The following is a 25179-nucleotide window of genomic DNA, read 5'->3' as shown; positions in this document are numbered from 1 at the left end:
TTGGGATAGTCCCAGCCTCAACTACCTCCTCTGGCAGCTTGTTCCATACACCCACCACCCTCTGTGTGAAAAGGTGACCACTCAGATTCATATAAAATCTTTTTCCCCTTCACCTTAAAACTTATGTCCTCTAGTCCTCGATTCCCCTACTCTGGGCAAAATAATCTGTGCATCTACCTGATCTATTCCTCTCATATCTCACCCTCTAACCTAATTTCCCCTCCTCAACTAATTCCCCCTCGCTCCCTCTAACCTATCTCATTCCTCCTCCCTCTATTCCTCCTTCCACTCAGCCCTTCGTCCCTCTTTTCTTGCACTTTCATTCCCCTCCACATCCCGCACCCCCTCTCTTGCTCTATCTCTGTCTTGCCCCTTTATCACCCCTCTCTCTTCCCCCTCCCTCCTCTCTCCCTCCCCCCTCTCTCTCCCTCTCTCCTCTCTCTCCTTCCCTCCCTCCTCTCTCCTTCCCTCCCTCTCCTCTCTCCCCCTCTCCCTCCCTCCTTCTACCTATACTTCCCTCCTCTCTCTCTCCCTTTCTCCCTTCCTCTTCTCTCTCTTCCTCTCTCTTCCCCTCTCTCCCCCTCCTTTCTACCTATACTTCCCTCCTCTCTCTCTCCCTCTCTCCTCACCTCTCTCTCCCTCTCTCCTCTCTCTCTCCCTCCCTTCCCTCCTCTCTCTCCCCTTCTCCCTTCCTCCACTCTCTTCCCTCCCTCCCCCCCCCCCTTCTACCTCTACTTCCCCCCTCTCTCTCTCCCTCTCTCCTTCCCTCCCTCCTCTCTCCTTCCCTCCCTCTCCCTCCTCTCTCTCCCTTCCTCCTCTCTCCCTCTCTCCCTCCCCCTCCTTCCTCCTTCTACCTATACTTCCCTCCTCTCTCTCTCCCTCTCCCCTTCTCTCCATCCCTTCTTCTCTCCACCTTTGTCTCCCCCTCCTCTCTCTCTATCCTTCACCTCTCCCTTCATCCACCCCTCCTTCTCTCCTCCCTCCTTCTCTCCTCCCTCCCTCTCTCTGTGTCTCCTCCCCCCTGCCTCTCTCTCTGTGTGTGTTCGCCTTGAACTTGCTGCTGTTGCTGGAGCGGCCGAGACTCTGGTCTGGACCAGGGGGGGGAGAGAGGAGAGGAGAGGGGGCGAGGAGGGGGGTAGCACCCGGGCTGTGGGGGGGGTGTGGGATTCTCACAGCCCCCGCCAGACTACGATGTCCAGACGCAAACAGGGCAGCAAGCCCCAGCACCGCAGCGAACTCAGCCGTGAGTATCCAACGCTAAACGCCGGGAGCGGAGCGGGCAGGCGGGCGGTGTGTGAGTGTGAGTGTGGGGGCGCGGCGAGAAAGGGTCAGATTTGTATGGAATCGGCGGCCCACCGGCCCACTCTTGGTCGGGAGGGATAGAGTTAAAAGACCTGAAGCAGAAACGAAAGACAACAGGCCGGTTAAGTGCGAATGGGAGACAATCTGTGGATAAACAGATCCGGGGGTTGTGTTAACTCGTTCGGTGCCGGTACAACAGCAAACCAGGTTGGAGATTTAAGACTGTGTTAACATTGGTGTCGGGGTTAATGTCCGGGACGGGGTACGGGTGGGATTTAACTGTGTGTGTGTGTGTGTCTCTGTGGCTGTGTGTGCTGTGTGTGCCTGTGTCTCTCTCTATCTGTGTGTGTGTGTCTGTTTCAGTATCCCTGTGTGTCTGTGTGTGAGTGTATGTATGTCTCTGTGTTTCTGTGTGTGTGTTTCTGTGTGTGTATCTCTGTGTGTGCCTCTCTATCTGTGGGTGTGTGTCTGTTTCTGTATCCCTGTGTATGTGTGTGCCTCTCTATCTGTGGGTGTGTGTCTGTTTCTGTGTCCCTGTGTGTGTGTGTCTGTGTCTCTGTGGCTGTGTGTGTGTATGTATGTGTGTGTCTCTCTATCTGAGGGTGTGTTTTTGTTTCTGTATCCCTGTGTGTGAGTCTCTGCAGCTGTGTGTGTGTGTGTCTATCTGTGTGTGTGTGTGTGTGTGTGTGTGTGGGTGTGTGTGTGTGTGGGGGGGGCTCCACACACACACACACACACACTCGTGGAGTGAACTGTAGATATAAACGTGGGGGGGGGAAGAGAGAAAGAGAAAATTGGAGAGAGAGAGGAAGAGGGAGAGAGAGGAAGGGGGAGAGAGGGTGAGGAAGGGGAGAGAGAGAGAGTTCTCCCTTCTGCCTCACCACCACTGTTGGCTTCCCTTTGTGAGGTGATTGGAGACCAAAACCAGTTACCCTTTAGATATCCCTCTGCCCCCCCATCTCCCTCTCAATACCTCCCTCTCCCTCCCCCTCTCCCTCCTTCTTTAGAGAGGGGGAAGGGGTGAGGGAAGGAAGGGGGGAGAGGGCGGAGGGGAGAGAGGAGTGTGCCTTGCTTGGTGGAGAAGAGGGATGTGGGAACGCTATACGCCGGTGGTGACTCACTCTGACACTGGGACCCCCCCCCCTCTGTCATTGCACAGTCTATCTGACTTCCTGCACCCCTCCCCAACCCGGACTAGAGGTCACAGCCTCAGAATTAAAGGACGTTCTTTTAGGAAGGCAGTGAGGAGAAATTTATTTAGACAGAGGGTGGTGAATCTGTGGAATTCTTTGCCACAGAAGGCTGTGGAGGCCAAGTCAGTGGATATATTTAAGGCAGATAGATAGATTCTTGATTAGTACGGATGTCGGGGGCTATGGGGAAAAGGTACGAGAATGGGGTTAGGAGGGAGAGATAGATCAGCCACCATGATTGAATGGCGGAGTAGACTTGATGGGCCGAATGGCCTAATTCTGCTCCTATCAATGATGAATTTAATGTGTGTTTTTGCTGGTGTGACCTTTAGGCTTTTGATCAAAGGGTTGGTCACAGTAACGCAGCTAATGGCCTCCCATTGGGCCGTGCGTGGCATTTGATGTAGCTCCGAGCTTTTATAACAGAGTAATAAATGCATGAAGATAGACACACTAAATGCTGGAGTAACTCAGCGGGTGAGGCAGCGTCTCAGGAGAGAAGGAATGGGTGACGTTTCGGGTCGAGACCCTTCTTCAGACTGAGAGTCGGGGGAGAGGGAGACACAGAGATAAGGAAGGGTATGGTGTGAATGGGGATCGCTGGTCGGTGCAGACTCGGTGGGCCGAAGGGCCTGTTTCCATGCTGTATTTGTAAACTAAACTAAGCTTGCACAGATCTTGTTTTGAACTCTACATAAGGGGGAGGTTGAGCAGGTGGGACACTATCCCTTGGAGCGCTGGAGGATGAGGGGCGGGAACAGGGTACTGATTGTGGATGATCAGCCATGATCACATTGAATGGCGGTGCTGGCTCGAAGGGCCGAATGGCCTACTCCTGCACCTATTGTCTATTGTCTATAGAGGTGTACAAAATCATGAGAGGAATAGATCAGGTAGACTTACAGAGTCTCTTGCCCAGAGTGGGGGAATCGAGGACCAGAGGATATCGGTTTAAGGTGAAGGGGAAAAGATTTAATAGGAATCTGAGGGGTAACTTTTTCACACAGAGGGTGGTGGGTGTATGGAACGAGCTGCCAGAGGAGGTAGTTGAGGCTGGGACTATCCCAATGTTTAAGAAACAATTAGACAGGTGCATGGATAGGACGGGTTTGGAGGGATATGGGCCAAACGCAGGCAGGTGGGACTAGTGTAGCTGGGGCATGTTGGCCGGTGTGGGCAAGTTGGGCTGAAGGGCCTGTTTCTACGCTGTATCACTCTGTGACTGGTATAAGTAGTGTAAGCAAAGAAGATGACATGTCCTGCACAGCCATTGTGGGCCAAAGGGCCTCTTCCTGTCTGCTACTGGTCTATGATTCCAATCAGTATAACTCTGTTCATGAAGGCATTCTCTGTCTCCTTGAGGATTCATGGCAATCTGTGTCAGTTCCGAAGAAATCCATTAAAAAAAAAAAAAACCCTCAACATTTCTTTCCCATTATTCAGCTTATACACACACACCCTGTTGCATAATGGCACAGTGGCGCAGCGGGTAGAGCTGCTGCCTCACAGCCCCCGGGTTCCATCCCGGCTACGGGTGCTGTCTTTACGGAGTTTGCATGTTCTCCCTGAGATCTCCAGTTTCCTCCCACACTCCAAAGACGTGCAGGTTTGTAGGTTAATTGACTTGGTGTAAATGTAAATTGTCCCCAGTGTGTGTGTGTGTAGGATAGTGTTAGTGTGCAGGGATCGCTGGTCGGCACGGACCCGGTGGGCCGAAGGGCCTGTTTCCGCGCTGTATCTCTAAACTAAACACCATGGATTTATCCACCCAGTCAGACGCTGCCCAGATAGATGAGTTACTCCAGCACTTTGTGTCACTTCTGTAAACCAGCACTTGCAGTTCCTTATCATAAGACATTGGAGCAGAATTAGGCCATTCGGCCCATCGAGCCTACTCCACCATTCTGATCTATCCCTCTCGACCCCATTCTCCTGCCTTCTCCCCGCAACCTTTTGACGCCTTTACTAATCGAGAACCTATCAATCTCCGCTTTTAAAATACCCACTGACTTGACCTCCACCGCTGTCTGTGGCAATGAATTCCACAGATTCACCACCCTCTGACTAAAGAAATGGCTTCTTTTATTGATGACTGTTCAGTGGTAAATCACAGCGGGGAAGAACCTGCTCTTAGATCAAGTCTTGTGTTGGAAGGAACTGCAGATGTTGGTTTAAACCAAAGATAGACACAAAGTGCTGGAGTAACTCAGCGGGTCAGGCAGCATCTCTGGAGGACATGTTTTGGGTCGGGACACTTCTTCATACAGACCCTTCAACATGCCAAACGCGGGCAGGTGGGACTTGTGTAGATGGGGTATGTTGGCTGGTGTGGGCAAGTTGGGCCGAATGGCCTGATTCCACGCTGTATCACTCTGGATAGGTGACGTTTTGGGTTGGGCGAAGGTTCCTAACCCGACTCATCACCTAGCCATGTTCTCCACAGATGCTGCCTGACCCGCTGAGTTACTCCAGCACTCTGTGAAACGTCACCTATCCATGTTCTCCACAGATGCTGCCTGACCCACTGAGTTACTCCAGCACTCTGTGAAACGTCACCTATCCATCTTCTCCAGAGATGCTGCCTGACACACTGAGTTACTCCAGCACTCTGGGAAGCGTCATCCACCCAATCTCTCCAGCGCCGCGTCCGGACACTCTCTGAGTTTCTCCAGCACTCTGTGAAACATAACCTCTCCATGTTCCCCACAGATGCTGCCTGACCCGCTGAGTTACTCCAGCACTCTGTGAAACATCACCTATCCATGTTCTCCACAGATGCTGCCTGACCCGCTGAGTTACTCTAGCACTCTGTGAAACGTCACCTATCCATGTTCTCCACAGATGCTGCCTGACCCGCTGAGTTATGGTGCAGCAGCATCTATGGAGCTAAGGAAATAGGCAACGTTTCGGGCCGAAACCCTTCTGGAAATAGGCAATGTTTCGGGCCGAAACCCGGAAGGGTTTCGGCCCGAAACGTTGCCTATTTCCTTAGCTCCATAGATGCTGCTGCACCCCGCTGAGTTTCTCCAGCACTCTGTGAAACGTCACCTATCCATGTTATAGACAGGTACATGGATATTTAGACAGGTTTACAGGGATATGGACCAAGCGCAGGCAGGTGGGACTAGTGTAGATGGGGCATGTCATAGAGTGATACAGCGTGGAAACAGGCCATACGGCTCAATTTGCCCACGCCGACCAACATGCCCCATCTACATTAGTCCCACCTGTTGTGTCGTGTCCAAAGCACTATATGGATGCAGACCATTAACAAGTGGGGAGTTACTGCAGGTCAGGTTGCGTATTAGAGTGCTACAGCATGGAAACAGACCCTTCAGCCCAACTTGCAGGTAACTTCACCTGCGGGCAAATGAGATCACTATAAATTGGCACCATATTACGGAACCACATTGTGGGCTGAATGGCCTGTACCTGTGCTGTACCGTACTACATGTGATGCTGCCTGTCCCGCTGAGTTACTCCAGCATTTTGTGGTGGGAGGGGATTGAATGAGGGCCTTGGCTAGAAGATTGTGTTCTCCTCTTTGCTTTCCTTCTCTTCCTGGAAGGACGTCACAGTGGTAGAGTTGCTGCCTCACAGCGCCAGAGACCAGGGTTCAATCCTGACTACGGGTGCTGTCTGTGCGGAGTTTGCATGTTCTCCCTGTGACCTGCATTGGTTTTCTCCGGGCGCTCCGGTTTCCTCCCACATTCCAATGACGTGCAAGTTTGTAGGTTAATTTGCTTCGGTAAAAATATTGCCACTAGTGTGTGTAGAATGCAAAACATGGAAAACATAGCACTAATGTACAGGTGATCACTGGTCAGCATGGACTCGGTGGGCCGAAGGGCCTGTTTCCATATTTTGTTCTCCTAATTTGAGGAAGGATATTCTTGCCATTGAGGGAGTGCAGCATAGGTTCACCAGGTTAATTTCCGGGACTGACGGGACTGATATATGATGAGAGAATGGGTCGACTGGGCTTGCATTCACTGGAATTTAGAAGGATGAGAGGATATCTTATAGAAACATATAAAATTGTTAAGGGATTGGACAGGTTAGATGCAGGAAAAATGTTCCCGATGTTGGGGGAGTCCAGAACCAGGGGTCACACAGTTTAAGAATAAGGGGTAGGCCATTTAGGACTGAGATGAGGAAAAACGTTTTCACCCAGAGAGTTGCGTATCTGTGGAATTCTCTGCCACAGAAGGCAGTGGAGGCTAATTCACTGGATGTTTTCAAGAGATAGTTAGATAAGGCTAACTGAATCAAGGGATATGGTGAGAAAGCAGGAACGGGGTACTGATTGTGGATGATCAGCCATGATTGTGTTGAATGGCGGTGCTGGCTCGAAGGGCCTACTCCTGCACCTTTTTTTTTCTCCTCTAAGTGTCTCTAAATTCCCTTTTCATCCCCCCCCTCACACACACACACACCTGCCCTCGTTGTAAACCTTGTCCAAACATGAAGAGGAGCAGATGTGGCTTGGTTACTGTCCGCAGGGACCTCTCTTGGTAAACAGAGCCTGGAGCTGTTCACCTGGTGCCCGGTGTGGTGTTGGAGGAGCTGAGACTCTGTTCCTGACGCTCTCTGGAGACCAGGTCCGGCTCCTTCATTCCCCGCTCCCTCCTGGCCCGGGCTGGGAGCGAGGCCGAGCCAGCCTGGAATACTGGAACGGAGGCCTTTTGGCCCATCGCACCTGTGCTAGCTCTTCCAAAGTTCAGACCCGCCCTGTATGTCTTTCTCCTCTGAGATTTGAACCCAGACACAAAACGCTGGAGTAACTCAGCGGGACAGGAAGCATCTCTGGAGAGAAGGAATAGGTGACGTTTCGGGACGAGAATCATTTTCAGTCTGATGTATCCACAATGTATTTCTAAATTCTAAAGTAAAGTATAAAAACAATTATTTCACTTAGACACTCCCAAGCCAGCAGTACCAAGGATCCCTTTCCTACTCCCCATATCTAATTCCTGGCTTGTTATCTGCTGAAGCTAGAAATCTAGGCCCAGGCTGCGGACACGGAGCCTGATTCCTAGGCCCAAAACTCAAGTCTAGTTTCAGGCCCAAGACATGCGTGGGTTTTCTCTGGGTGCTCTGGCTTCCTCCTACACTCCAAAGACGTGCGGGTTTGTAGGATACCGCCAGTGTATCGCTGGTCAGCGCGGACTCGGTGGGCCAAAGGGCCTTTTTCTGCGCTGTATATCAGACTGAAGAAACATCACCCATTCCTTCTCTCCAGAGATGCTGCCCGTCCCGCTGAGTTACTCCAGCATTTTGTGTCTATCTGTGGTTTAAACCCAGCACCTGCAGGCACTTCCTACAGATTTGAATCCAGTTTCTCTTTGAAGGTTCCTGTTGAATCTCCCTGTGTATTTTTTCAACCAACATGTTCCATAAATGGCTGCAATTTAACAACAATATTTCACCTGATTCCCTCCTTACACCCCTGGCATTTTGACAAATAAATCAATGCCGCAAGGGGTGGCACAGCGGTAGAGTTGCCGCTCACAGTGCCAGAGACCAGGGTTCAATCCTGATTTTGGGTGCTGTGTGTACGGAGTGTGCCCTTTCACCCCGTGACCCACATGGGTTTTCTCCGGGAATTCCGGTTTCTTCCCACACTCCAAAGACGTGCGGATTTGTAGGTTGTAAAATTGTAAATTGTGTGTAGGGGGTGATGGCTGGTCGGCACGGACTCGATGGGCCAAAGGGCCTGGTTCAGCACTGTATGTCTCAAGTCTAAAATGTTCCAGAGATGCTGCCTGAGCCACTGAGCCAGCACTTTGTGTTGAGTCAATGGGGTTAATGTTGAGACTATTATAGAAACACAGCGGGTTTGAAGAAGGGTCCCGACCCGAAACCTCGCCCATCCTTTGTCTCCAGAGATAGACAATAGGTGCAGGAGGAGGCCATTCGGCCCTTCAAGCCAGCATTGCCATTCAATGTGATCATGGCTGATCATCCCCAATCAGTACCCTGTCCCTGCCTTCTCCCCATATCTCCTCACTCTGCTATTTTTAAGAGCCCTATCTAGCTCTCTCTTGAAAGCATCCAGAGAACCGGCCTCCACCGCCCTCTGAGGCAGAGAATTCCACAGAATCACCACTCTCTGTGAGAAAAAGTGTTTCCTCGTCTCCTTTCCAGATGCTGCTTGACCTGCTGAGTTACTCCAGCCCTTTGTGTCCATAGCTGTTAGGGATATTGAGGGTAGGCACACAATGCTGAAGTAACTCAGCGGGACAGGCAGCATCTCTGGAGAGAAGGAATGGGTGACATTTCTGATCGAGACCCTTCTTCAGGTATATTGACATTGGGAATGTTGTGGAATGCTGGGATTGTTTGGGAATGATGGTGATTTTGGGAATGTTGGGGATTTTGGGAATTCAGTGTAGTTTATTGTCACATGGGCCCAGGTACAGTGAAAACCTTCGGTTGCGTGCTAACCAGTCAGCGGAAAGACAATACATGATTACAATCGAGCCGTCCACAGTGTAGATTTAGAGAGTGTGGACAGATTGTAATAGGTGTTTGTAGATCTGCTTCTGAGGCAAACACGCAAATAGTCGCCTATGTTGGCCGCCATCTTGGAAGCATCTACAACATTGGGGTGTGGGAGATGTTGAGGACATTGGGAATGTCATGGATATTGGGGGTTGGGAATGTTGGGGATGTCTAGGACTGGAGGTCATGGACTCAGAATTATAGGACATTCTTCTAGGAAGGAGATGAGGAGAGATGTCTTTAGTCAGAGGGTGGTGAATCTGTGGAATTCTTTGCCACAGAAGGCAGTGGAGGCCAAGTCAGTGGATATATTTAAGGTAGAGATAGATAGATTCTTGATTAGTGTGGGTGTCGGGGGTTATGAGGTTAGGAGGGAGAGATAGATCAGCCGTGATTGAATGGCGGAGTAGACTTGTTGTTTTTTTGTTTCCTCTGGGTATGTGAGTACTCGGGAAAATGACAATAAAGATATACTATACTATACTAGGGCCGAATGGCCTAATTCTGCTCCTATCACATATGAATTTATGAGCAACATTGTCCATCCCTCAATGAGGCAGATTGGGTCGTGCCCCCACCTCACCCTCCAGGGGTGGTGGGTTCAAATCCCACTCCTGGGACTGCATCGTTAGAGGCCCAACTCTGCTCCTAAAAACAATGACCTTATGTCAGGAACGTTGGGAATGTCAGGGATATTGTGGGCTTGGGAATGTCGGGAATGTCAGGGATATTGGTGTTTGGAACCATTGGGAATGTCAGGGATATCGGGGTTTGGGAACATTGGGAATGTCAGGAATATCGGGTTTTGAGAATGTTGGGAATGTCAGGGATATCGGAGTTGGGGAACATTGGGAATGTCAGGGATATCGGAGTTGGGGAACATTGGGAATGTCAGGGATATTGGAGTTTGGGAACATCGGGAATGTCATGGATATTGGAAACATTGGGAATGTCGGAGATATTGGATTTTGGAAACGTCGGGAATGTCAGGGATATTGGGAATTGGAAACATTGGGAATGTCAGGGATATTGGGGCTTGGGAATGTCAGGGATATTGGGGCTTGGGAACGTCGGGAATGTCAGGGATATTGGAGTTTGGAGACGTCGGGAATGTCAGGGATATTGGGGCTTGGGAACGTCGGGAATGTCATGGATATTGGGAATACCGTTGGTTTCCCCACCACTCACGCTCTGTCTCCCCGTTGCAGGTGAAGACGAGAAGCTGGAAGAAGGTCAGGGTTCAGAGGTGACCATGCCGCCCGGCCGTGACCCCGCGACCCCGGACCTGCTGACCTGCGGGCAGTGCGGCCTCTCCCTCCCGCTGCGCCACATCCTCCACTTCATCCAGCACAAGAGGAGCGACTGCAGCCGGCCCCGACGCCCCCGAAACTCCCCCGGCCCACCGCACTCCCCCCCACCCACCCCCGGGCTCCGGGTGGGGGCAGGGGGCCCGGTCGGGGGAGGGGCATGATGATGGCACCCCCTGTGGGAGGTAGGTCACGTACCGCGATCGGTCTTCAGTCACCCCCCCCAACCCCACTGCTCCATCGGTCACTGTATCTCCTTCACCCCTTCCCCACCCCACTCCCCACCCCCTCCCATTCCCCCCCCCCCCCCTCTCCTCTCCTCCTCTACCCCGCTAATGGACCCCATTTCTGTTCCCCCACCCCTCCCTCATCATCTCCCACCTCCCCCACTCCTTCATCCCAGCTGTATATCCCCTTCTCCTCTCCTCCCCCTCCATCCTTCCCTCTCTCTTCCCTCCACCCCCAATTGACCACACCTCCCCCCACCCTCATTGTCCCCCCTCATCACCCCTCCTCTCCCTACACGCCCTCCCTCCTCCCCTCACCCAATGTCACCCCCTCTCCCATCACACCCTCCCACTCCTCCTCTCTCCTCCCCCCCCCCCATGCCCCCACCCATCCCCCATCCCCTTCCCCCCCCGCCCCCTCTCCTCCCCTCCCTCAACTGTCCTCGCCTCCCTTCCTGTTGCCACCCCTCCCTTCTCTCCTCCCCTCCACCCACCGATAGTTTGGTGGGAAGTGCACTGCACCGGCATCCCTGGTTGAATCCCGACTTCCGACGCTGTCTGAGTGGTGTTTGCATGATTATTGGTCCGACTACCTACAAATGCCAATTAATCCATCGTATCATGGATTACTATTTACATGTTATTGGTGTTGGGCTGATGTTGTTAAGTTGCAGTAAGTAAGAATTTAATGGTTGACTTCCAAATACATATGACAATGAAACACTCTGAACTAATGAGATGGTCTAGGGATGGTATTGGAGTGTGCAGTATTGGTTGTGAGTTAAGTATTGATACCAGGTGAGAACATAGAACATAGAACAGTACAGCGGTAGAGTTGCTGCCTCACAGCGCCAGAGATCCAGGTTCAATCCTGACCACGGGTGCTGTCTGTACGGAGTTTGTACGTTCTCGCCGTGACTGCGTGGGTTTTCACCGGGTGCTCCGGTTTCCTCCCACACTCCAAAGACGTGCAGGTTTCCAAGTTAATTGGCTTTGATAAAATTGATGAATTGTCCCTAGTGTGTGTAGGATGGTGCTAGTGTGCGGGGTGATCGCTGGTCGGCGCGGACTCGATGGGCCGAAGGGCCAGTTACTCCAAAAATGTATTACTCTGTATCATTAAAAAAGAACTTGTGTATGTTGTGGGGAGGGGGAAAGGGGGGGGGGGGGGAGAGAGAGGAGGGAGGGGAGGAGAAGGGATGGGGGGGAGAGGAGGGAGGGATGGGGGAGTGAGAGGGAGGGAGTGAAAGGGAGGGAGTGAGAGAGAGAGAAAGAGAGAGAGAGAGAGGAAAAAAAACCCTTTGGCCCAAAGGAGGAAGTGAATATTCAAATGGCACATCTGCAGAAAGAAACTTCTGATTTTACCGTGAGCTGCCAGTTCGTTAAACCTCGCTGGGCCTGTCTCTGCCTCCCCGGGAGGAGGCCTGCGATCGCCAGGGTAACCGGCCCTGGGCCTAGTGGTGCTTGTTTTGGGGGGGAGGCTTAAAATGAAGAGGGAAGAGGGGACAACTTGGTCTCTGCAACATTTAAGAATGTTGGTTTCGGTTTCCCCCCACCCCACCCACCCTTTATTTGTTTCCCACTGGCTCTTGTGTGAGAGAGGGGGGGGAGAGAGGGAGGGGGAGGAGAGCTAGGGGAGAGAAAGAGGAAAGAGAGGGAGGAGAGACAGAGAGAGAGAGATAGAGAAGGAGGGGGAGGGAGAGAGGGGGTGCTTGATTTCGAGGGGCCGCTCCCAGTTGCCAAGGTCTCACACGCTCACACCACCAAACGCTGGCAATGGCTTATTGTCACCAAGGGAAACCTGTCCAAACCAGTCCTTGGCCGACACGCCTTTAACCTTACGGGCCCTGGAATCGTTCCAGGGCAAGCTGAGAGATAAAACCGAACAGGTTTATTAGGGGAAGCATCAGTTGTGGGCGGGCGGTGAGGAAGTGGGTGCCAAGCTTTTGAAGGGCAGGACTGTACGCGCCTGCCTGCCTGCCTGGCCTTTCCTAATTACAAAGGCGCCCTGCTCCCAACAAGGCTTAATTTTATTATTGTCACTGTGTACAATAGACAATAGGTGCAGGAGTAGAGGCCATTTGGCCCTTCGAGCCAGCACCGCCATTCAATGTGATCATGGCTGATCATCCACAATCAGTACCCTGTTCCTGCCTTCTCCCCATATCCCCTTGACTCCTCTATCTTTAAGAGGCCTATCTAGCTCTCTCTTGAAAGCATCCAGAGAACCGCCCTCTGAGGCAGAGAATTCCACAGACTCACATCTCTCTGTGTGAAAGACTGTTTCCTCATCTCTGTTCTAAATGGCTTACCCCTGTACCGAGGTACAGCGAAAAGCGTTAGTTGTTTACATGCTACCCATGGGTTTCGACCCGAAACGTCACAACACAAGGCGCTGGAGTAACTCAGCGGGTCAGGCAGCATCTCTGGAGAGAAAGAATGTGTGACATTTCGGGTCGAGACCCTTCTTCTGACCCGAACCGTCACTCCAGAGATGCTGCCTAACCCGATGAGTTACTCCAGCCTTTTGAGTCCATCTTTGGTTTAAACCAGCATCTGTAGTTCCTTGCTGGCACAGATAATACTTACACATAGACACAGTCAAGTAAGACTCGTCGCGTAGAATAGAGCAAAGGTGAAGATACAGAGTGTAGAATATAGTTCTCAGCGTTGTGGTGTCTTTCATGCCTCTAGTTCCTCTCTCCCCTTACTCTCAGTCTGAAGATTGAGGGTCACCCATTTCTTCTCTCCAGAGATGCTGCCTGTCCCGCCGAGTTGCTCCAGCATTTTGTGTCCATATTCAGTGTACAGTGTCGCTAGTTTTTGGCGCCATTTCCAAGTCCCAGCTGTGGTAGGTGCAGGGATCTCGACCTGACCATGAAGGCCCGTTGTCATGGCAACGTTGCAGGGTCGGCCTGGCCAAGCATGGCCGTGTTGTTCTCAGCTCCGCCGCTGTAGGCCGCATGCGGTCCACGTGCCCTCTGTGTCTTGTACACATGAGGGTCGGTACAGCAGATAGCTCAGCGGGTCAGGCAGCGTCCCAGGAGGACATGGATAGACGATGTTTATGAACTGAACCCTTTTTTTTAGACAGAGTGATAGGTGGATACAGGGGGAAGGGGATGTTGATCGGAAGATGGTTGAACAATGGCCAGAGATGAAAAGACAAAAGATATCATACAAGGTTTCAGTTTAGTTTAGAGATACAGCACAGAAACAGGCCCTTCGGCCCACCGGGTTCACACCGACTAGCGATCCCTGCACACTAACACTATCCTACACACACTAGGGACAATTTACACATACTGTACACCAAACCAATTAACCTACAAACCTGTATGTCTTTGGAGTGTGGGAGTACACCCACTAGGGGCAATTTACATACACTAGGGACAATTTACATTTACACCAAGCCAATTAGCCTACAAACCTGTACGTCTTTGGGGTGTGGGGAGGAAACCGAAGATCTCGGAGAAAACCCACGCAGGTCACGGGGAGAATGTACAAACTCTGTGCAGACAGCGCCCGTAGTGGGGATCGAACCTGGGTCTCCGGCGCTGCAAGCGCTGTAAGGCGGCAATTCTACCGCTGCGCCACCGTGGGAGTGCGAAATGTGAAGCCAGAGGAAGGAATGGAGTGGAAGAAGATGCGGGGAGGGGACAAGTGGATGGGAGACCATTGATCCAGTGATCTTCCCCCCCCCCCTCAAAAAAAAAACAAATCTATCTTTACAATATTTACCCCAGTCCTGGGGTGTTGCTGAATCTTGTTTTTATCTTGGTATTATCTGCTTCTTGTTTAACAGGCTTGCAATGGCACCCATTGTCAATGTCAAGACTCACAATTCACTCAACAACACCACCACCTCCCTTTCCCCACCCACAGAACTAACAGCGGGGTGTGGGGCAAGGACTTGGGAAGAGGGGGGGGGGGGGGGGGGGGGGGGGGGGGGGGGTTGGGTGAGGGGGTGGATGAGAAAGACTCGACTTGGCATCCCGCTGCTGGGCTTGAGTTACAGGCCACGCTGGTTGCCCTTGGTTACGGGCCTAGCCATAATCTCGCACAGGCCCAGCACTACTCCACTGTGCAAACTGAAGCTCTCAGTCAATCCTTTGTCAATTTGCATATTAACATATGTCTCAAAATCCCCAAAGCGCTGTCTGTTCATTAATATTCCTCCCTGCTCCGATTCCAGGGATATTTCCCTGTGGAATCCCATGTACATCGTTCCAAATTAACATTCGGGGAGTTTGATAGGGATTTGTGGCGGAGAGAGACAGAGAGTGAAATTTGCATTTTTTAATTAGGCTGGATAATTATTTGTTGAATATTCATTTGATGAGCTGGGATTTATCATCGGAATACCCTTAGGGTTCCTACAGTAACGTCCTTACCCTTAAAACCCAGAGAGCATTGACAGATTGGAAGATTCACTTGTTTCAGGATCACAGAGTGCTTCTATAAGCAAAAAAAATTAACACAAGGAAGGCTGGTTGGTGAGGCCGCATTTGGGGTATTGTGTTGGAAGGAACTGCAGGTGCTGGTTTATACCGAAGATAAACACAAAATGCTGGAGTAACTCAGTGGGGACTGGCAGAGAGAAGGAATGGGTGACGTTTTTGGGTCGAGACTCTTCTTCAGACTGAGAGTGAGGGGAGAGGGAGACTTATAGGCACAAAAAGCTGGTGTAACTCAGCGGGCCGGACAGCATCTCTGGAGAGAAGGGATGGGTGACGTTTCGAGTCAAGACCAGGGTTGCCAACGTTCTCACTCGCAAATAAGGGACAAACGGTCAAAATAAGGGACATATTCCCGACGGCAGTTCGTTGACCGACTGGGCCGTGGCTGGGTGAATGATGAGTTGGCCCGGGTGCTGGACCGCACACAAAGCCCAGCTGGCGGGCCAGCTGAGGGGTTTTGGCCCGGGCGCTGGACTTTGCGCGCGACATCGCGTGGCCTGGACCAAAACTTCTCAGCTGGCCCGCCGACTGGGCTTTGTCTTCTGCTGCACGCAAAGTCTGGCACCGCATCCAACTCGTGAACCGATGATCGACCATGAGAAGGGGTGGTGGTAGTGTCGGTGGTAAGCAAAGATCCAAATGTTGGACAGCCGGCCGGGCTGCCGACCGACCAACAGGCGAGGTGCTGCTGCTGCACTCCATGGGCTGCACTACGTCGGGACGGGTGAGGCGGGGCCAGACGCGGCACTCCGGCCCGACAGCCCCCTCGACCCGAGTGGAAGCATTCAAATCCGGGACAAGGGTCATCCCGTATGGGACAAACCAATTTAGCCCGATATACGGGATGTCCTGGCTAATATGGGCCACTTGGCAACCCTGGTAAGGTGTGAAAACGACAGATCAAAGAGGACCATGTTCAAGGAAAATTTAGAATGTTTAATTGTTAGATATGGGGAAGGTGAGAACGAGGCGTACAATTGATAATATTTAATCGGGAGGCCAGTGAAACTAGTCGGAGAACTAGGGAGGATGTCTAATGCCCCTGTCCCACTTAGGAAACCTGAACGGAAACCACTGGAGACTTTGTGCCCACCCAAGGTTTCCGTGAGGTTCCCAGAGGTTTTTGTCAGTCTCCCTACCTGTTTCCACTACCTGCAACCTCCGGCAACCACCTGCAACCTCTGGGAACCGCATGGAAACCTTGGGTGGGGCGCAAAGTCTCCAGAGGTTTCCGTTCAGGTTTCCTAAGTGGGACAGGGGCATTAGCTGGAAAGAGTGCAGTGAAGATTTACGAGGATGTTACCAGGACTCGAGTTTAACTTGACGTCAAGTTCGGCAAGGACATTGAGGGCCGAAGGGCCTGTTCCAGTGCTGTACTGTGCTGCGATGTACCTGGACATGCTGCCGTGGATTAAATTCCATCTGCTATTACTCCGCCCAGCTTTGCACCTGATCCTTGTTCCACTGTAACATAAAACAGCCACCAACGCCATCTTAGTTTTGTTTCGTTTAGTTTAGAGGTGCAGTGCGGAAACAGGCCCTTCGGCCCACCGGGTCTGCACCGACCAGCGATCCCCGCACACTAACACACTAACACGCACACGCATATACACACACACACCACACACACACACACACACACACACACACACACACACACACACACACACACACACACACACACACACACACACACACACACACACACACACACACACACACACACACACACACACACACACAAAACAAATTTTAAACAAGCCAATCAGCCTTCAAACCTGTACGTCTTCGGAGTGTGGGAGGAAACCAGAGCACCCGGAGAAAACCCACACAGGTCACGGGGAGAACGTGCAAACTCCGTACAGACAGCACCCTTGGCCAGGATCGAACCTGGGTCTCCGGCGCCGTGAGGCAGCAGCTCTACCCGCTGCACCACCGAGGTCTCGCCTACAAACTCACCGTACATGGTGGTGCAGTGGGTAGAGCTGCTGCCCTACAGCGTCGGAGACCTGGGTTCGATCCTGACTGCGGGCGCTGTCTGTACGGAGTTTGCACGTTCTCCCCGTGACCTGCGTGGGTTTTCTCTGAGATCTTCAGTTTCCTCCCACGCTCCAAAGACGTACAGGTTTGTAGGTTAATTGGCTTGGTGTGTGTGCAAATTGTCCCCAGTGTGTGTTAATGTGCGGGGATCGCTGGTCGGCACGGACTCGGTGGGCCGAAGGGCCTGTTTCAGCGCTGTTTCTCTAAACTAAACTAAACAAAACTCGCCCAAGTCATTGTACATAAATATGTGGCCGTTGAAGGTGGGGAAAGTCCCAATGAAGTTGGTACGCTGCCAGGACCAGGCAGGTTTAGCAAGTCCACACTGTTTACCATGTTCCTTTGTGACATTGGAGAAGGTTTCTTCAGCCCGTCTAGTCCATGCTGGCTCATAGAGCAACCTGTCCACACATTCCCATCAACCCGCTGTGTTACTCCAGCACTTTGTGTCTTTTTCCTTTTGCAAAACTGCCTCTGCAATTCCTTGTATCTCATTCCATCGCTACCCTGAACCCAATCAATGCACGAAGGCACACAGATGTTCCAGCTTTCTCCCCGCCCACCCGCACATCAATCAGTCTGAAGAAGGGCCTCAACCTGAAATGTCACCTATCCATGTTCTCCACAGATGCTGCCTGACCCACTGAGTTACTCCAGCACTCTGTGAAACGTCACCTATCCATGTTCCCCACAGATGCTGCCTGACCTGCTGAATTACTCCAGCACTCTGTGAAACGTCACCTATCCATGTTCTCCACAGATGCTGCCTGACCCGCTGAGTTACTCCAGCACTCTGTGAAACGTCACCTATCCATGTTCCCCACAGATGCTGCCTGACCCGCTGAGTTACTCCAGCACTCTGTGAAACGTCACCTATCCATGTTCTCCACAGATGCTGCCTGACCCGCTGAGTTACTCCAGCACTCTGTGAAACGTCACCTATCCATGTTCCCCCACAGATGCTGCCTGACCCGCTGAGTTACTCCAGCACTCTGTGAAACGTCACCTATACATGTTCTCCACAGATGTTGCCTGACCCGCTGAGTTACTCCAGCACTCTGTGTCTTTTCAAGTGTGAGGGATGTCAGGATAAGCTAGGCTACTGTCCAATTCACCTCTACCCCATTGCGGACATTGGACTTTGTGTCTGGAACTGATGCGCTACAATGCTGAGAACTATATTCTGCACTCTGTATCTTCCCCTTTGCTCTACCTATTGTACACATTGTATCGCTAATGGAATCAAGGGATATGGGGGGAAAAAGCAGGAACGGGGCACTGATTCTGGATGATCAGCCATGATCATATTGAATGGCGGTACTGGCTCGAATGACCTATTTCTGCACCTATTGTCTATGTTTCTGTGTACTTAAGTTTGACTTGATTGGATCTATGTTTGGTATATCTGATCTGTTTGGACTAGTCAAGTCAAAGAACATTTATATAGCACCAACAACCAAGAACATGTAAAAAACAACTCTCGTTGGCCAAAGTGCTTTACATTGGTATAAGAATAGTATAACAAACAGCATTGGTTCATAGATTAAATACAAACATCACTACATACATGTAGCCCTCCCTCAGAGGACGTCAGGAAAGGCTTGGGAGTAGAGATGAGTTTTTGGTCTCGACTTAAAGGAGTCGATGGAGGGGGCAGTTCTGATGGGAAGGGGGATGCTGTTCCACAGTCTAGGAGCTGCAACCGCAAAGGCACAGTCACCCCTGAGCTTAGAGGTGGTGTGGTGGGTAAGCAGACTAGAAGCTTTGCACTGCACCAATAATCAACCAAGGCTCAAACACTAATGCATTTTGAGAAGCCAAATTCTGGTGGTAAATGTCGAGTGAATGGCCGGGACCTCAGGAGACTGGGTGTGGGAGAACTGCCTGCCAGTGCCGTTAGTCCCTCCGACTCTGGGCCTGGAGGTCGGTGCTCCAATCTAGTGTTTTGGGGCCTGACCCCCCCGAGGCAAGAATGCAAACCACCAAACCATCAAGAGGCGCATGTTTGTCTTGCACCGGGAAAAACTGCGATTTAAAAAAAACGCACTAAGGAGGAAGTGTTTTTCGAGACAGGAAGCCACAGACATGGCAGGTGTAACATATTAATAGTTATATCAAACATTATCATCAGATAAAGAGCAAACATTGCCCATTCAGTAACCACGTTATGCAACGTACCAGTGGCCTAAAATGTACCAGTGTTATAAAATGTCCTCCATCAGTCAGATGCAAAAGCAGATGATAACAGTTTGAGTATAGGAGCAGGGAGGTTCTACTGCAGTTGCACAGGGTCTTGGTGAGACCACACCTGGAGTATTGCGTACAGGTTTGCTCTCCTATTCTGAGGAAAGACATTCTTCCCACAGAGGGAGTACAGAGAAGGTTCACCAGACTGATTCCTGGGATGTCAGGACTTTCATATGAAGAAAGACTGGATAGACTCGGCTTGTACACGCTAGAATTCAGAAGATTGAGGGGGGATCTTATAGAAACATACAAAATTCTTAAGGGTTTGGACAGGCTAGATGCAGGAAGATTGTTCCCGGTGTTGGGGAAGTCCAGAACTAGGGGTCACAGTTTAAGGATAAGAGGGAAGTCTTTTAGGACTGAGATGAGAAAATCATTTTTTACACAGAGAGTGGTGAATCTGTGGAATTCTCTGCCACAGAAGGTAGTTGAGGCCACAGTTCATTGGCTATATTTAAGAGGGAGTTAGATGTGGCCTTTGTGGCTAAAGAAATCAGGAGGTATGGAGAGAAGGCAGGTACAGGATACTGAGTTGGATGATCAGCCATGATCATGTCGAATGGCGGTGCAGGGCCGAATGGCCTACTCCTGCACCTATTTTCTATGTTTCTAGTAGTTGTGGAGATAGGCACCAAATGCTGGGGTAACTCAGCGGGTCAGGCAGCATCTCCGGAGAGAAGGAATAGGTGTCGGTAGAAGGCAGGGGATATGGGGAGAAGGCAGGAACGGGGTACTGATTGGGGATGATCAGCCATGATCACATTGAATGGCGGAGCTGGCTCGAAGGGCCGAATGCCCTGCTACTGCACCTATTGTCTTTGGCTATTAATGTTGGCTGCTGTTCTAACCCCTGCCCTCTCTCTCTCCCGCCCCACAGATGAGATGGAACCCAGTTGTTACATCTGCACCTCCTGCAAGGAACCGTTCTCCAGTGCCTGGGACTTGCTACAACATGCCCAGTACCACCATGGTCTTCACATCTTCCTGGAGATGGACCAGTGCGATTCCCCTCCGACCCTCAGCGCTGAAGACCACCACCACCACCACCACCGCCCCCCCTCCTCCTCCTCCTCCCCCCCTCGGGACGGGGGGGCTCACTTCCCGGTCCCCCGACACCCAGGGACCCCCTTCTTCGCCCCTCCCCAACACGGGGGCCCGGAGCAGAGCGACAGCGGGTCGGAGGACACGGGCCCCTCCGGCCGCGGGCTGCCCGACTTCTCGCGGAGGCTGCGGACTCTGGCCGGAGGTCCGGGCCGGGGGGGCGGGGGAGGGGCCCGCCAGCGGTCACCGCACGGCCGGAGCAAGGACTGCGAGTTTTGCGGGAAGACCTTCAAGTTCCCCAGCAACTTAGTGGTGCACCGTCGAAGCCACACCGGGGAGAAACCCTATCGCTGCCCCTTGTGTGAGCACGCCTGCAGCCAGTCCAGCAAGCTCAAGAGACACATGAAGACTCACGCCGGCCTCTTCAATGGTTGGCCTCTTACCTCCGCAAACAGGGCAAACCTGAAAGGACCAGTGCCCCATCGCCGGAGGTACGCAGGAGGCCAGCAGGACACAAGCGTCAGTCCAGCCATCACCTCCCAGGAAGAGATGGGCTTGAAGGTAAAATATATTCCAGCTCCGAGACACAAAACATAGAAAAATAGGGGCAGGAGTAGAGGCCATTCGGCCCTTCGAGCCTGCACCGCCATTCAATATGATCATGGCTGATCATCCAACTCAGTATCCCATCCCTGCCTTCTCTCCATACCCCCTGATCCCTTTAGCCACAAGGGCCACATCTAACTCCCTCTTAAATATAGCAAATGAACTGTGGCCACAACTACCTTCTGTGGCAGGAAGATTGTTCCCGATGTTGGGGAAGTCCAGAACAATGGGGTCACACAGTTTAAGGATAAAGGGGAAATCTTTTAGGACCGAGATGAGGAAAACATTTTTCACACAGAGAGTGGTGAATCTGTGGAATTCTCTGCCACAGAAGGTAGTTGTGGTCAGTTCATTGTCTATATTTAAGAGGGAGTTAGATGTGGCCCTTGTGGCTAAAGGGATCAGGGGGTATGGAGAGAAGGCAGGTACAGGATACTGAGTTGGATGATCAGCCATGATCATATTGAATGGCGGTGCAGGCTCGAAGGGCCAAATGGCCTCTACTCCTGCACCTATTTTCTATGTTTCTATGTACCTGCCTTCTCTCCATACCCCCTGATCCCTTTAGCCACAAGGGCCACATCTAACTCCCTCTTAAATATAGCCAATGAACTGTGGCCTCAACTACTTTCTGTGGCAGAGAATTCCACAGATTCACCACTCAGCGAGATTGTCATGCGTACAGAAGCGCGCAGGAGGAGGCCATTCGGCCCTTTGAGCCAGCACCGCCATTCAATGTGATCATGGCTGATCATCCCCAATCAGTACCCCGTGTTATCCAGTCAGGGGAAAGACTGGACAAGGCATGATTACAGTCAAATCTGAAACATAGAAACATAGAAATTAGGTGCAGGAGTAGGCCATTCGGCCCTTCGAGCCTGCACCGCCATTCAATATGATCATGGCTGATCATCCAACTCAGTATCCCATACCTGCCTTCTCTCCATACCCTCTGATCCCCTTGGCCACAAGGGCCACATCTAACTCCCTCTTAAATATAGCCAATGAACTGGCCTCAACCCTAAACGTCACCCATTCCTTTTTCTCCAGAGATGCTGCCTGTCCCGCTGAGTTACTCCAGCTTTTTGTGCCTATCTTTGCATTAAACCAGCATCTGCAGTTCCTTCCTACACATTACAATCGAGCCGTTCACAGTGTACAGATACATGATAAAGGGAATAATGTTTAGAGCAAAATAAAGTCATAAGGTCATAAGTGATAGGAGTAGAATTAGGCCATTCGGCCCATCAAGTCTACTCCGCCATTCAATCATGGCTGATCTATCTCTCCCTCCCAACCCCATTCTCCTGCCTTCTCCCCATAACCCCTGACGCCCGTACTAATCAAGAATCTATCTATCTCTGCTTTAACATCTGATCAAAGACAGTCCGAGTGTCCCCAATGAGGTAGATAGTAGTTCAGGACTGATCACAGGTTAGGATTACAATAGACAATAGGTGCAATAGTGGGCCATTCGGCCCTTCAAGCCAGCACCGCCATTCAATGTGATCATGGCTGATCATCCACAATCAGTACCCCGTTCCTGCCTTCTCACCATATCCCCTGACTCCGCTATTTTTAAGAGCCCTATCTAGCTCTCTCTTGAAAGCATCCAGAGAACCGGCCTCCACCGCCCTCTGAGGCAGAGAATTCCACAGACTCACCACTCTCTGTGAGAAAAAGTGTTTCCTTGTCTCCGTTCTAAATGGCTTACCCCTTATTCTTAAACTGTGTGGCCCCTGGTTCTGGATTACAATTACTGTAATTCCTACTGAGCAGAAGATGCTAAAGCAGGGAAAGTATTGCTATTTATTTTAGTTTAGTTTAAACTTCAGATAAGAGAGGGGAGGAGAAGGTATTTCTCACAGACATTGTGGGCCAAAGGGCCTGTTTCCACGCTGTTCTCTTCAATGCTCTATGTTCTATTATTGGGGATAGAACATGGAATAATGCAGCTGAGGAATAGGTCCTTCAGCCCACAATGTTTGTCCAATGGGGTCAGCACCAGCATGCAGGCCTTATCGGCCTGAATGGCCTCTCTGCACCCCCCCAACCCCGCTAACGTTTGCCACCTCTGTCTCTCCGCAGGTGAAAGGGCTGAAGGTGGAGCCAGACGTGGAGGAGGAACAACAGCCGGAGGAAGCAACTGAGACGTCTGACTGCGAGGGGAACGAGTCCGACCGTCTCCACGACAACGGGGGAGGCCGAGAGGCCTGGCTCCTCTCCTGGGGCCCCTGGCTTGCCCAATGGTGAGGCCGACGGGCCTTGCTCATCACCCCGGGCCCCTAGCTTGGCCAACGGTGAGGTGGAGAGGCCTGGCTCCTCACTCCGGGCTCCAGTCCTGGCCAACGGCTTCGGACGGCACGTCAAGAGGCCTCTAGGCCCACCGCCAGCGCGAGGGCCCATCAAGGCCGAGCCGGGGCAAACTCCGGACGAGGCGGGTCCCAACTTCTACTCCCGCTGGCTGGCGGACTGCGCGGCCTCCCGGGGCCTCCCGCTGGCCCCTCCCTCCTCGTCCTCCCCGGCCCCCCGGGCCTCTCCGGCCTCCGAGAACGGGGGCTCCTGCTCGTCCACCCCTCCCCGCGACGTCTCTGCCGACAGCGGCACCGCCAGCGGCCACAGCACGCCCAAGCGCCCGGCCGGGGAGGAGGGCCGCTGGGCAGGGGGCCCCAGGCAAGGCCCAGGCTCCGGGCCGGGCCTAGGCCGACGCCGCAACTCCTGCGAGTTCTGCGGCAAGGTTTTCCGCAACGCCAGCAACCTGACGGTTCACCGACGCAGCCACACCGGCGAGAGGCCGTACCGCTGCCAGCTCTGCGCCTACGCATGCACCCAGAGCAGCAAACTGACCCGTCACATGAAGACACACGTGCAGCCCGGGCGTGAGGTCTATCGCTGCCACACCTGCGACATTCCCTTCAGCATCTACAGCACCCTGGAGAAGCACATCAAGAAACTACACAGTCAGCCCCAGCTACACAGATACGCCCCTCACAAGCTAGGGGGTACCCCCCTCACCCCCTCACTCTCCCTCCCCCTTCCCACCTCTCCCCCTCACTGTCCCCCTCTTTCCCCATCTCCACCATCCCATCAACCCTCTCCACCCTCCCATCTCTCACTTTCCCCCTCCCGACCCCCCCCTTTACTCTCCCCTTCCCTCCCTCTCCTCCCCTCTCAGTCCCTCTTTCCCCTCTCTCCCTCTCCCCCCCCTCCCCTCCCTACCCCACTCACCTCTCCCCTCCCTTCCTCTCTCCCCCTCCCTCTCTCTCCCCTCCCTCTCTCTCCCCCTCCCTCTCCCCCTCCCCCTCCCCCTCTCCCTCTCTCTCCCCCTCTCTCTCTCCTCTCCCCCCCCCCCTCCTCTGCCCCTCCCTACCCTCTCTCTCCCCTCCCTCCCTCTCCCCCCCCTCCCCTCTCCCATCTCCCCATCCAAAACCCCTCCCACCCTTCCATCCCTCTCTCTCCCCCTCTCCCTCCCTCTCCCTCCCTTTCTCCCCCTCACTCTCCCCTCTCTCTCTCCCCTCTCCCTCTCCCCCCTCTCTCCCCACTTCCTCTCCCCTCCCCCTCTCCCCCTCCCCTCCCCCTCACTCTCTCTCCCCCTCCCTCTCTCCCCCCCCCCTCTCCCCCTCTCCTCCCCTCCCTCTCTACCCCTCCCCTCCTCACTACCCCCTCCCCCTCTCCTCTCCCCCTCCCTCTCTTCTCCCCCCCCTCTCCCTCCCTCTCCCCCCTCTCCCTCTCTTCCCCCCTCCCTTCCCCTCCCTCTCCCTCTCCCCCTCTACTCCTCCCCCTCTCTCCCCCCCGGGACTCTCCCCCCAGACCTAGTGACTCAGACGAGTCTGGAAGGTCCCCAGAGGTTTGCCTGATGCCACGCACTGCAGGAGGGAGGTGGGGTTGTTGTAAGGGCTGTATCAGGATCGGGTGAGTTGTGGGAAGATGGAGGCCGCACTGCCGTTAATCCCACCCGCCTGGTCCTTGTGAAACTTTGGCCAGTTGCACTGATCTGCCAGCACCGACCACAGTCGCCTGCAACCTCTCCTCATCTCTGGAGCCCAGAGACTATAACCAGACTGTTCAGGAGCATAACTCAGGAAGCACCTCCACCGAGCAAGGCCTGTGGATGTCGGGACTTTCTCTACAGCCCCGGAAACCGTGGGTCAAAGTTCAGGGACGAGATTGTTAGGCCTTCAGCAGGACTTGCTAATGGAAAGTTTCAGGTCGAGGACCTGCGTTCTACCAGCGCCCCCCTCAACTCAGGAAG

At 52.7% G+C, this 25179-nt stretch overlaps 1 protein-coding gene across 1 annotated transcript; it reads left to right on the top strand.

Annotated features, from left to right (window-relative positions):
- The first annotated feature begins 1068 nt into the window (after window positions 1-1068).
- znf296 (zinc finger protein 296) lies at window positions 1069-23991 on the top strand. Its single transcript, XM_055663671.1, is given in 7 exon segments — window positions 1069-1243; window positions 10208-10437; window positions 10439-10495; window positions 20163-20882; window positions 23016-23123; window positions 23125-23891; window positions 23893-23991. Coding segments are annotated over 7 exon segments (1968 nt in total). The 5' UTR covers window positions 1069-1191; the 3' UTR covers window positions 23927-23991.
- The last annotated feature ends 1188 nt before the right edge of the window (window positions 23992-25179 follow it).

Source organism: Leucoraja erinacea, chromosome 38 (assembly GCF_028641065.1).
Source record: "Leucoraja erinacea ecotype New England chromosome 38, Leri_hhj_1, whole genome shotgun sequence".
In the NCBI taxonomy this organism is placed as follows: Eukaryota; Metazoa; Chordata; class Chondrichthyes; order Rajiformes; family Rajidae; genus Leucoraja; species Leucoraja erinaceus.
This window is presented reverse-complemented; position numbering and strand designations above follow the sequence as displayed.